General features: G+C 41.9%; 1 protein-coding gene across 1 annotated transcript in view; it reads right to left on the reverse strand.

Annotated features, from left to right (window-relative positions):
- Positions 1-1,845: 1,845 nt before the first annotated feature.
- The window catches only part of LOC128030919 (tenascin-N), a 29,893-nt gene continuing 18,428 nt past the window's right edge, over positions 1,846-13,310 (reverse strand). The window contains exons 8-14 of the mRNA XM_052619012.1: positions 5,768-5,898; positions 4,970-5,108; positions 4,661-4,812; positions 4,382-4,478; positions 4,100-4,264; positions 3,855-4,018; positions 1,846-2,588 (exon numbers count right to left, since the gene is read on the reverse strand). Coding sequence (XP_052474972.1) covers positions 2,463-2,588; positions 3,855-4,018; positions 4,100-4,264; positions 4,382-4,478; positions 4,661-4,812; positions 4,970-5,108; positions 5,768-5,898 — 974 coding nt within the window. The 3' untranslated portion in view covers positions 1,846-2,462. The remainder of the gene's footprint in view (positions 2,589-3,854; positions 4,019-4,099; positions 4,265-4,381; positions 4,479-4,660; positions 4,813-4,969; positions 5,109-5,767; positions 5,899-13,310) is intronic.

Here is a 13,310-nt window from a genome sequence, read left to right on the forward strand (position 1 = left end):
CAGAAATAGATGGTTTCCTTACAAAACAATTTCTCTATAAATATAACCTGCCTTTCTTTCTGTGATGATTTGCCTGAGAAAACCATTATTTAAATGGGGGGGCGGGGGCTGCATGTTGGATCTGTGATACATATGGATGGATATTTAGAGACAAGTCAACAACAGCTCCATGACACTGGTCTCATAATCTTCATTCACAATGCAGTGAAAAAATGATCATGCCGAGTTCAAAACTCAGACTGAAAGATACACCATTATCATCAGAGTTGTGTGAAATTGAGATTGCTGATAAACAATCTTCTTGCACTTTTCAGATGCAGGGATGTTTGCAGTGCCATAATTAGATGTTTATGTAGTACTTCAGGGAATTCTGATTATGTGTGTCAGAAATGTCATGCATTAACAGTCATCATGCTTCTTTTTTTACTTAACTGCTGTGTTTGACTACCATGCATTTCGGGTAAAGCAACCACTGAATTATTATGTAATTATGTAATCAGTGAGGCTGGATCATACTTGTCCTTCATTGATTTGGGTTTCTGGTACAGCTGGACCAAAGGAGAACATTTTTCATTTGTTTGAACAAAGAAGCCGTCAAGTTCTGTTTCCTGCGCTCTCCTTCAACAAACATGACAGCAAAGCTTTGATCAGTCCAGTTCTGCATGAAAATGAGTTTCAGTTTGAATGAATATGCCAAAACTGCATTTTTTTTTTACTCAATATGTTACAATGCAGGTTGATGCATGCAAAAAATCTTTAGCCTTGTCTTTTTTTTTTTTTTTTTTTTTTTTTTTTTAAATTAAATAAAAATATATTATATTTTTCGGGCTGTATTTTGTATTTTTAGACCTGTCAAAGTTCAAATGGTCAGAAATAACTTTAATAAAATAATTTAACACAATTTAAGTTTAATCAGCATACAAAATCATTAACATAAAAAACACTACTGGCTAAAAGTATGGTTCATTGGAATATTGTAATGAGTTCCAAAAGATCATGTGACACTGAAGACAGGAGTAAAGTTTCTAGTATGCCTAGCAAGAGCTTGATAAGCTGGTTCAGGTGTGTTTAATTGGGGTTGGAGATAAATTCTTCAGGACACCGGTCCTCCAGGACCAAGTTTGGATGCCCTGCTATAGACCTACAATATGGTACAAGTGAGGTGTGATAGATCGTCTGTATATTTATATGGAAAAAAGCACTTAATGAACATTTTACACCCACGGACTGCTGTTGCTACAGTTTTCCATCACATGGGTCAGGAGGCAGAGCAGAGGGCTGAAAGGGAAATTCTCCCCTGGTTATACACACCCACAGTCCAGATCCCTCCACCCAAACAGACCTTGTTTTGTCTGATGCTCCATCTCACGCTAATGCAGAAGGAGAAGGCGGGGAGAGGAAATATAACAAACCCCATCCAAAACAGTGATTCAGCCATAGAGATGGCGTGCAGGCTGAACACAGCACTTTTGGTACCAGAATCCATGGGGCTTCTGAACAAAACATGCTTTTAGCAAGAAAATAAATAAATAAACATAACATTTCTTTAGCCTACTATTTGCCCAGAAGATGTGCCAGTTTGGCAGATGTCTGGAGACCTAAAGATGAGTCAATACAGTCCTGCTCCTGCTGAGGCTGCTGATATGCCTCCTTCTGATGTCACTTCCTCTATAAGAACAGTTATTTTCCCAGTATGATCTAAATGTACGTTTCCAGTTGATTTGAAGAGTGACCTGCCCAATACAGTGACAATGACATTAAACTGCTTCAATATAGAGTGTAATTTTCCTAATTTCCCATCATTTTTTATTTTTTTTTGCAGTAGAGCCAATCAAATCCAATGTGTGAGTAAAATATTTCAAACGCTTTTTTTATTTGAACAGACTTTACTTCTGTGAGAATGTGACACTTGATTTGGTGTCTGAGTCAGGAATTATTATAATACATCTACATTACACATCCAGATGGAAAACATTATAGCTTAATATCTGTTATGAAACATCTTTTTATACATAACATTTGAATTAAATCATAGTTGTCAGGGGTAAAATCAAAAATATTAATTCAAAACTTTAGAAAATGATCATACAGTAAAAGTACTTTGGTCCAAAAATCTGTAATAAAAAAAATATATATATAAAAAAACAGGTTCTATGAAGATTATAAAATTTATGAAATACACCCTTTGAGTTCGGAATGGTACTGTGATGTCAGTCATGCTACAAATGTTGTTTTGCTTTTGGATTTCTTTCATATACAATGTGCATATATAGTAAATCAAAAGAAGTATAGCATATTCTATTCGAAATCTGACTTTTGTATAATGTTACAAAAGACAGTTACACAAGCGTATAATCTTCAGAATAGAGTGGCTTTCCTCATATGAAGAACTATTACAACTTGGTCTGATCAGATTCTGAAACATTTAGGATTTTATTATAACATTTTTTGTCAAGTGATTATTAATACACAGCTACTCTCCTTTTCAATGACCTTTTCTGTCTGCCCGCTGCTCCCACTGGCCGGATCTTAATTTCTGCAAAGTCGAGAGACTGGAGGTGACCTTTCCATGGCTCCCAGTTTACTCCCTGAAAGACACAATCAGGAAAGTATTACGTTTATTTTACTAACATTCAGCTACTCGTTATTTTATCATTATATTTTTCATCATAATTTTTCATTATATTATCGGGCAGCATCGTTGATGAAAGAGATTTCATCTAATATAGAGTTTTTTGTTTTTTTTTTGAAAGAAGTCTTTTGTGCTGACCAAGGCTGCATTTATTTGGTCAGAACTAATAGTAAAACAATAATATTCTGAAATATTATTTCAAATTAAAATAACTGTTCTCATTTTCAATATATTTTAAAATGTTAAAATTCCTGTTTCGGCAATTATTGTGTCACATGATCTTTCAGAAATCATTCTGATATGATCTTTTGGTGCTTACGGAAAATTTCTTATTATAATTGATGTAGAAAAAAAAAACATTGAACGATTTTGTTTTTGAGGACACATTTAGTATACTTATAAATGAGAAAAGAACAACATTTATTTGAAATAGAAATATTTCACAGCATTACAAATGTATTTAATATCATTTCTGATTAACTTAATGCATCCTTATGGAATGAAAGAATTTATAGTAGTATAAAAGCACCAGTTCACATCTTACTGCACAGTAGTGTATGTTTGGGTCATTTATGCAAAGTTATAAATCAGGGACAAAAAAAAGAAAAAAAGAATAGTAAATTAATTTTAAAAGTTGGTAGCCCCTAACACCTAAGCTTAGATGTTTAGAAGAAGAAGAAGAAGAAGAAGAAGAAGAAGAAGAAAAATGTTTATATATATATATATATATATATATATATATATATATATATGTATATATATGTATATATATATATATATATATATATATATATATGTATATATATATATATATATATATATATATATATATATATATATATATATATATGTATATATATATATATATATATATACTTTGTTGCCTACAATGTTGTTTTCCCTATTCCATGAAAAACATATCTGTTAGCCTCAAAGAAATAAAGGCTGTAATAGGAATATAAATCTCCAACCAACTTGAAAGAATCATCTTAATTGTGAACTTAAGAGCTTTGATAGATCCAGAACACTGCTTTTGAATTACTGAGCTATTTCTTTTAAGAGTTTTCGCTTCAAATCGTCCCTTCAGTGTTGTAATTTGAGAGCTCCCCCTGCTGGTTATAACATCTCATTACTGTATTTCCTTTGGCAATCTGTAGAATAAACCACACTAAAAAAGACACCCTATTTCACTCTGATTAACAACAAAATCCTCATAACTCACCATACTGTGTCTGTTGTCCCCAAATCTGCCGTTCAGATTGGCCAGGTGGCAGTTCTGGTACCACCAGGCCCCTTGGTGAGTCCGAGCACAGTTGCCAAGCGCGATGTCATTGTCTGAATCCTCCGTTGAGAAAGACGCTCCCTGGTGGTAGGTCATGGCATCACCTGTGCACAATGTGTTATTAATACCATCACTTTGCTTCAAATAACTTTGTTGGCATAATCAGATAACATAATTCCACTCACCAGCATTTCCTTTGTAGTTGCCGATGGTAAGATTAAACTTCTGTTTGGATGGTGCTACTCTGAAGTTATCGTAGACAGCATACGTCCGCTCTGATCCCAAGCCCAGATCGAAACGCACTTCATATTGTGTAGGAGTATTAGTCAGTTCATGGATCTTCTCCAAACCTGGCCAACAAAAGCATCAGAGGAGTTCAAATCAATATCTAGTTCAATGTGAAGCAAAGACATGAGTAAGTGAAAGGTTTCAATAAGCATATAATGTGGAAACTTTATTAGATATACCGAGCCAAAATTCATCTGTCAGTTCTCCAAAGCCTTTCGTATACTCTCTCCAGCGCCTCTTGAAATCTAATTTGCCGGTGTTTCGTCTCTGGAACACCTGTGATTGATACATAGGATAAATTGTTAGATACAAGAGCAATGTATACTGTGGCTACAACATGAATTAATTTAATAATATCAAAACCGGAAGAATATTTAACTAATAAAATCCTGCATTTCATGAATTCACCTCAGTATTAAATATTCCACAATAAAAAATCATCATAACGGCATACTCACAATCCAGCCGCCGCCGTCAGTTGTCATGTCACAATACACCTGCATGGTTCTGCTACGGTTGCTGTTGACGTAGATTGTGTAGACGCCGCTCTCCATGTTTCCATTTCTCATAATCTGAGTGCAGTCCATTGGGAACGGGTAGGCCAGACGCACTAAAAAAAAACAGCAACACAATAAATATATGAGGTTTCTTATTTCAGTTAACTTTTATATATTTAATATTTGGTGAAAATAAACTTTGGTGATCTGTTGATAAACGAGTGGTCTCATAAGGATGTAAATGAAGCAATATGCTACTGCATAAATTACCTGTGCTAAAGCGTGTCTCCATTACCCTACTTTTCTTCGTGCCCTTGTAGGCAATAAGGGTGACAATGTACTTTTTCCCCATTGTGAGGTCAGAGAGAGCAAATCTGTTCTCCCGCGCAGTCAAAGTTTTTTCCACAGTCTAAAACAATAAAGCAGAATTCAGTGAAACAAACAACAACTCAGTTTAGACATTTGACAAACGTCAGTCAGATATTAACAAACATAAGACATTTATGAATTATACAATAAATTAATTACAATAAAGTTCTTAGTATATTGGATATTATATCTAACAATTAAAAATAATTAAAAATAAATTATTCAGCAAGGATACATTAAATTGAGACTAAAGACATTTATAATGTTACAAAACAAAAACGCTATTCTTTCCAATTTTCCTTTTATCAAAGAATCCTGAAAAATGTATCATGATTTGTTTCATAAGAATAAGGAACAATTTTTGTTGAGCACCAGATCAGCATATTAGAAAGATTTCTGAAGGATCACGTGACTCTGAAGACTGGAGTAATGGCTGCTGAAAATATTTTACAATTTAGTTTGTGTCGGTTCATAATACATTAATGTTAATTTACTGTATACAAAACGGAAATGTTTAAATGTTTTAGTAAACAAACAATAAAAATTAACCAACATTAATAAATGCCATAAAAGTGTATTGTTAGTTCATGCTAGCTATTGCATGATCTGATAATAACATATAATACCTTGTGAATTATTGTAAGCGGATACAGAATTGAATTGAAGAGGTTTCAAAATCTGTTAGCATGTAGAGCAAACCTGCATGCTGCCATCTTCAGCCCTGTAGGTCAGGATGTAGCCATCAATATTAGCCTGAGGAGCTTTCCATGTTAAAGTGGAGGTTTGAGTCTGGACATCAATGGCTTTGAGATTCTTTGGTGCATCAATCGCTGCGGATCAAAAAAAAAAAAAAGTTCAGTGGAATAAGGTTGACATCATTCAATATGTTGCTGAACTGTGTCTGGAAATTATCAGGAGATTACAACTTAATCTTAATGAGCTCTTAACAGATGAAAATTGTCTTTGAGTGTTAGTTGTTAAAAGAGTATAATTTGAATTTTCTGTTCAGAGTTAATTCAGTTATCAATATTGCTGAGACGAGACCTTAGCTAAGACCTTCGTCATGCTTCATCTGACATATTTAGGCAGTCAAAGAAAGCATGGTACAGAGCCATGATGCCTGCTTGAATCAGATAACCTGTTTCAGCCTCAATTGTGGCTGTCCTGCTTGAGCGAGAGCCTTTCACAGTCCAGATGTAGACTGTGTAGAGAACTCTAGGCTTCAGAGCAGTGAACTTGTATACAAGTCAAAAATATAGGACATATTTTAATGTATGTCCTATATTTTTTATATGTCCTATTTTTATATGTCCTATTTAATGTATGTAAAATATGTCCTATAGGACATATTTTAAACTGCTAATAACTATAGGAATTAAGTTAGTGAACCTGTAGAGGGCGATGTTGATTTCTTCTCATATGCCCAGAACCATCAACAAAACAATAACCACTTAGGTTAGTAGGAGAATGTATTTCTAAATGAGCAGTTGACACATTCAATTAAAGGTGAAGCATGTCATTTCTTTACAAACTAATCTAAATATGCAATTGACATTGTTGTTTTTACCTTTAGTAGCTCATTTGAAAGCATCTTGAGTAAAACAGCTCTATATTTCACAAAGCAAAAGTCCTGAGATGGAAGCGATGCAACATATTTTACAGATTACGTAATCTGTACACAATTAATAAATCAATGGTAGACAACCATGGTATATGAGAAAGCATTTAAACTTTTTTTTAAATGACACGCTTCACTTGTAATGCACATCTCTGCATTAAAGCCATGCACAGTTGGACCTAAGGATTCATGATTTAAAGTCTTATTTCTGCAAACAGATAAACTGTTCAAAACAGAGAACTCTGTGTTAGTTTGCATGAGCCGACTGGGAAGACACAATTCAAAAACCTCTTTCTGCTTCTGTCGAGCTCTTTTTGCTAGCACGAGACACACATAGACAACGTAGAGAACTCCAGGCTTCAGAGCAGTGAATTTGAAGGAGGTGCTGTTAGCTCCTACTCGAACCTAATGACTGGAGCCATCTATAGAGCTGTAGCTCAGCATGTAGCCATCAATGTCAGCCTGCACCTTGTCCAACGTCACCAACGCGGAGTCCTCGGTCACCTCCTTGGTCATGAGGTTAGTAGGAGCATCTATATCTAGAAAGCCATTTGTACAACAGGTTATAGCACAACATTGCTGCATTACAGCCATGCAGGTATAGAAAGTGCAGCAGAGATATAAGAATATGCATGTCTATGTAAAGGAATGCATCACTGAACCATGAAGGTAGACAGTTCATCCTTTTCATACTGATACAACTAGCTATAAATCCATAATACAGATATTATGTCCTTTTAATTTCCATCACAGTTTGACCTACTGTAATATAGGATCAATAAAGTTTTATCTTCTGATGATGTTTGCTTCTTTACAAAGCTGAGCGAAAATTAATGACTTTAATTAATTCAAATTTGGAAATGCTCTGTGCTTATGAAAAGTGCAATTTTCTCAAATTAGAGTTCAGCTTGATTAATGCAGCCAGCAGGTTCTGTTATAATGTTGCAATTCATCACTCCACCAAGGGGACAAAACAGCACAACATGCTGCGTGAGAGTATTCTTTAAAAAATATATATTTTATGAATCCTTCTTGGAATTTATTACCTAAATGTGTTACCTGGGATGACATTTATTTGAAGTTTATTCGATTGACAATTTCCATTTAAATTGAAGATTTACACATTAAATGATGCAGTAACAAAATGCTAACACAAAAAAAAAAAAAAACATTAACATGTCTGAGGCTAAGCAGCTACAGTGCCAAACATTATGAAACACTGTCATAAGTTTAGGCACCAGCTACTGTAATCAACATGATTTGATTTTCTACAAAATATAAAGGCTTATCTAAACTTTTGGCTCCCTGATTCCAGTAAACAAAGCTTTAAATATTCCTAGGTAGATATTCCAGCCATCCATGCAGTTTGTTAAAGGCTGTATCAGTAATACAATGCAAACAGAAATACCCAATCCTGCTCACACTATAGTGCACAGATTTCTTCTGATGCTCTTTAGACGCTATAATGATAAATGGTTATGGTAACCCAACAGAAGATGCGCATGGGTACTGTCATGATCTCAGTGGGGGCTGAGGCCTTTTCTGTCCTGGAGCACATGATTTGGGTTTTGCTGGCTCTCCAGGTGTTTCACTTTTCTCGCTATGTTTTCTCCGCCCCTCTTGTTATCCCTGTTAACGTTTTCTCCCTCACCTGCACCCTGTATTACTCTGATTATCTTCCCTTTATCTTACCCTTGTGTTTGCTATCTTGTGTCAGTCCGTAAGCGTTGCTAGAGTAAGTTTCTAGTTGCTTGTCTTAGTTTGCCTGACTTCGGTTTTTGTATCTTTCTCTATCTAGTCGGCCTGCTTTTTTTTGTTTTTTTTTCCCTGCTTGCCTTTCGTACTCAGTAGTCCTCATCAACCAGGCGGCTGCCTCGACTCACCTGTGCATTGCCTTCGGACGCTTCGGCTCGCCAGCGCTGATCTGCCACCTGTTCCTCCCTGCTGTGCGGCGGTCGCCGTAGGGATCTTCGAGCTGGCTGTACATGCAGAGCGCTGACTCTCTCATGCTCCAATGGATTAAGTCCTCTGAGTAACTCAATAAAACGCCTCATTCATTCTACCGCAGTTGGGTCCTGTTCCTTTCCCTGACAGTACGGACTGACCAAAAAATGGACCCAGCGGGTGAAGAGTTCGTTCGATCGGCTATCGCTCATCAAGGCGCTCTCCTCGGCCACCAAGCCAGCCAGCTTTCGTCCACCGCTCAGGAGGTAGAGACACTCACTACCCAAATGGCCGAATTAAGTGATCGCTTCCGTGAACTACAAAGTGTTCTGTCATCCGCCGCCCCGATGGGTTCCCAGCCTCTCGCTCAGCTCGAGCCCGAGCCGCACGCTAATAATCCGCCCTTGTATGACGGAGATCCGAATTCATGTCGGGCTTTCTTGTCTCAATGCGCGTTGGTGTTCGCGCTGCAACCGCGCCGTTACGCTACAGAGCGTTTGAAGATCGCTTATGTCATCACACTGCTGACGGGAAAAGCTCGCGACTGGGGAACGGCTGTTTGGGACGCGAGGGCCCATTTTTGTTCAAACTTTGAAGATTTTCGCTGTGAAATGATGAAGCTGTTTGATCGCTCCGTGAAGGGGGATGAGGCTGCTTCCCGACTCGCACGGCTCCGTCAAGGTGGGCGTTCTGTTACGGAGTACGCCATCCAGTTTAAGACTCTAGCGGCCTCTTGTGGTTGGAATGAGGAGGCGCTGCGGGCTATGTTTCGGGAGGGCCTGAGCTTTGACATTCAGGACGAGATAGCTACACACGAGCTGCCCAAGACCCTGGAGGGTTTTATTGACTTGGCCATTCGAGTCGAGAGCCGTCTTCATCTACGTCAACGACGTTTGACTTCCCGTCCATCTTGGGGGCTAGAAGATACTCAGCCATTCAAGCCCCAACAACCGCCTCTATCACCCCAGATGGATTCTGAACCCATGCAGCTGGGGCGACTGCATTTGTCGGCCCAGGAGAGACAGCATCGGCTGGTGAAGGGCCTCTGCCTATATTGTGGAGGGTCAGGTCATTTTGTTCAGTCATGTCCATTAAAAGCCAGAGCCCACTAGTCAACCGGGGAGTCCTAGTGGGCGTTTCTCCCCTCAGTCACGTACCCAACTGTCTGCCACCATCAAGTACCAGGGCTCAGATCACTCCTGCAAGGCTCTTATTGATTCTGGCGCTGAAGCCAGTTTCCTGGACTATTGCACTGCAAAGAATTGGGGCATTCCAGCCGTCTCTCTTCCTTCTCCTATCACAGTCTGGGGTCTTTCTGGTCAGCCGGTCGCCACCATCACTCACACCACTCCTCGTGTAAGTCTTGTTGTTTCGGGCAATCACCATGAGTCCGTTGTGCTGTACCTTCTGAAGTCCCCTCATGCCAGACTTGTTTTGGGACATCCTTGGTTGGCTCAGCACAGCCCTCATGTGGATTGGTCCCGCAGTCAAATTGTTTCATGGAGTCAGTCGTGTCATGCATGTTGCCTTGGTTCTGCCTCTCCTCCTGTGTCTGTGCCTCCTGTTTTTCAGGTGGAGCCTGCTGACCTCACTGGGGTACCGGCGGAGTACTTCGATCTGCGGCTGGTTTTCAGCAAGTCTCGAGCCACCTCGCTCCCTCCTCATCGACCATTTGATTGTGCCATCGATCTCCTTCCAGGCACTTCTCCGCCCCGGGGGCGCCTTTTTTCCCTGTCAGGTCCTGAACGAGAGGCCATGGACTCATACATTCAGGAATCCTTAAGGGCCGGACTCATCCGCCACTCATCCTCCCCTGCTGGTGCTGGGTTCTTCTTCGTTAAGAAGAAGGATGGCTCTCTGCGTCCTTGCATTGATTATCGAGGGTTAAATGACATAACTATAAAGAACCGGTACCCCTTGCCGTTAATGTCATCTGCCTTTGAACTTTTGCAGGGAGCCAAGGTCTTCACTAAATTAGACCTCCGCAACGCCTATCACCTCATCCGTATTCGTGAGGGCGATGAGTGGAAGACAGCCTTCAATACCCCCACGGGACACTATGAATACCTGGTCCTTCCGTTTGGGCTTACTAATGCTCCGGCTGTCTTCCAGGGCATGGTCAATAACGTGTTGGGAGACATGATTAATAGGTTTGTCTTTGTGTACCTTGATGATATTCTCATCTTTTCTCCCTCCCCTCAGGTACACACTCAGCATGTGCGCCAGGTCCTCCAACGGCTTCTTGAGAACCAGCTATATGTCAAAGCGGAGAAGTGCGAGTTCCACGCCAAGTCCGTTTCGTTCCTGGGGTTTGTAGTCTCAGAAGGGGAGATCAAGCCTGATCAGGCCAAGGTCAAGGCTGTCGCCAAGTGGCCAGTCCCCAACTCCAGGAGGGCTCTGCAGCGGTTCTTGGGCTTTGCCAACTTTTATCGGCGATTCATCAGGAATTTTGGCCAGGTAGCTGCACCCCTAACGGCGCTCACCTCCATTAAGGTACCGTTTACCTGGAGTACTCAGGCTCAGGAGGCCTTTGATAATTTAAAGTCCCGGTTTATCTCTGCTCCTGTTCTCTCTGTTCCAGATCCTGAACGGCAATTCATTGTTGAGGTGGACGCGTCGGAGGTTGGGGTAGGCGCGGTCTTGTCCCAGCGCTCCAGTAAGGATGGGAAGATGCACCCCTGTGCATATTTTTCCCATCGCCTTAACCCGGCTGAACGAAACTACGACATAGGTAATCGTGAGCTGCTGGCGGTGAGGTTGGCCTTGGGTGAGTGGCGCCACTGGTTGGAGGGGTCGGCGCTGCCCTTCTTGGTCTGGACGGATCATAAGAACCTTGAATACATCCGTTCGGCCAAGAGGTTGAGTCCGCGCCAGGCCCGCTGGGCACTCTTCTTTGACCGTTTTAACTTCACCCTTTCGTACCGGCCTGGGGCTAAGAACGTCAAACCTGATACTCTATCCCGTCAGTTCGAGCGCCCAGGAGAGGAGGTGCCTACCGAGACCATACTCCCGGATGGAGTGGTGGTGGGGGTGCTCTCCTGGGACGTCGAGCGGCGGGTGGAGGAGGCCGGACGAGGGGTGGAAGTACCAGTTGAGTGTCCGGCGGGTCGGTTGTTCGTGCCGGCAGTGTTACGCCCCGAGGTCCTTCGGTGGGGGCATGAATCTAAGGTCACCTGCCATCCAGGAATCAGGAGGTCTCTGGCTGCCATCCGTCAGCGATTTTGGTGGCCCTCAATGGGCCAGGATGTCAGGCAGTTTGTATTGGCTTGTTCAGTTTGTGCCCAAAACAAGGTCTCTAACCGTCCCTACATTGGCCAACTTCAACCCTTGCCCATTCCTTCTCGCCCCTGGTCACACATTGCCTTAGATTTTGTCTCTGGCTTGCCTGTCTCAAATGGTAACACTGTTAATTCTCACAGTGGTGGATCGCTTTTCTAAGGCGGTTCATTTTGTGCCCCTCCCCAAACTCCCCTCTGCCAAGGAGACCGCCCAACTGGTAATTGACCACGTCTTCCGTATCCATGGGCTTCCGGTGGACGTAGTCTCTGACAGGGGTCCCCAGTTTGTCTCCCGGTTTTGGCAAGAATTTTGTCGACAGATTGGGGCCTCTACAAGTCTGTCATCAGGATTTCACCCCCAGACCAACGGTCAGTGTGAACGAGCCAATCAGGATCTCGAGCGAGTTCTCCGCTGCCTGGCATTCCGTAACCCTGCCTCCTGGAGCCAACAGCTCACGTGGATTGAGTATTCCCATAATACTCTTCCAGTAGCATCCACAGGTATGTCACCCTTTGAATGTTCTGTTGGTTACTCCCCTCCCTTATTTCCCTCTCAGGAACCCGATGCTGCAGTTCCGTCTGCCCTAGCCTTTGTTCGAAGATGTCGCCGCATCTGGAGGAAGGCTAGGAAGGCCCTGGCCCAGGCCTCTAGGCGGACCAAGGCAGCGGCTGATCGCCACCGGACCCCAGCACCCCGTTATGTCTGTGGTCAGAAGGTATGGCTGTCTTCCAAGGACCTGCCTCTCAGGGCTGTCTCTCGCAAACTGGCACCCAGGTTCATTGGCCCATACCAGATCACCAAGGTCATTAATCCGGCTGCGATACGGCTCAAGTTGCCCTCCTCTCTTGGTCGGGTTCACCCTGTTTTCCATGTATCCAGGGTTAAACCAGTTTTAAGATCCCCTCTTAATACCAACAGTTTCTCCCCTGCCCCCCCTCCCCCTCGTCTAGTGGATGGTTCTCCTGTCTATGCTGTTAGGAGATTACTAGATGTTCGTCGTCGTGGCAGGGGCTTTCAATACCTGGTGGACTGGGAGGGTTACGGTCCGGAGGAGAGGAGTTGGGTCCCAGCTCGGGACATTCTGGATCGGTCGCTGATCGACGACTTCCGCCGCAAACATGGTAAGCCCCTTCCTTAGGTCGCCTGGTGGCGTTCCTGGGGGAGGGGGTACTGTCATGATCTCAGTGGGGGCTGAGGCCTTTTCTGTCCTGGAGCACATGATTTGGGTTTTGCTGGCTCTCCAGGTGTTTCACTTTTCTCGCTATGTTTTCTCCGCCCCTCTTGTTATCCCTGTTAACGTTTTCTCCCTCACCTGCACCCTGTATTACTCTGATTATCTTCCCTTTATCTTACCCTTGTGTTTGCTATCTTGTGTCAGTCCGTAAGCGTTGCTAGAGTAAG

The sequence above is a fragment of the Carassius gibelio genome, chromosome A2, assembly GCF_023724105.1.
Source record: "Carassius gibelio isolate Cgi1373 ecotype wild population from Czech Republic chromosome A2, carGib1.2-hapl.c, whole genome shotgun sequence".
Classification (NCBI taxonomy): Eukaryota; Metazoa; Chordata; class Actinopteri; order Cypriniformes; family Cyprinidae; genus Carassius; species Carassius gibelio.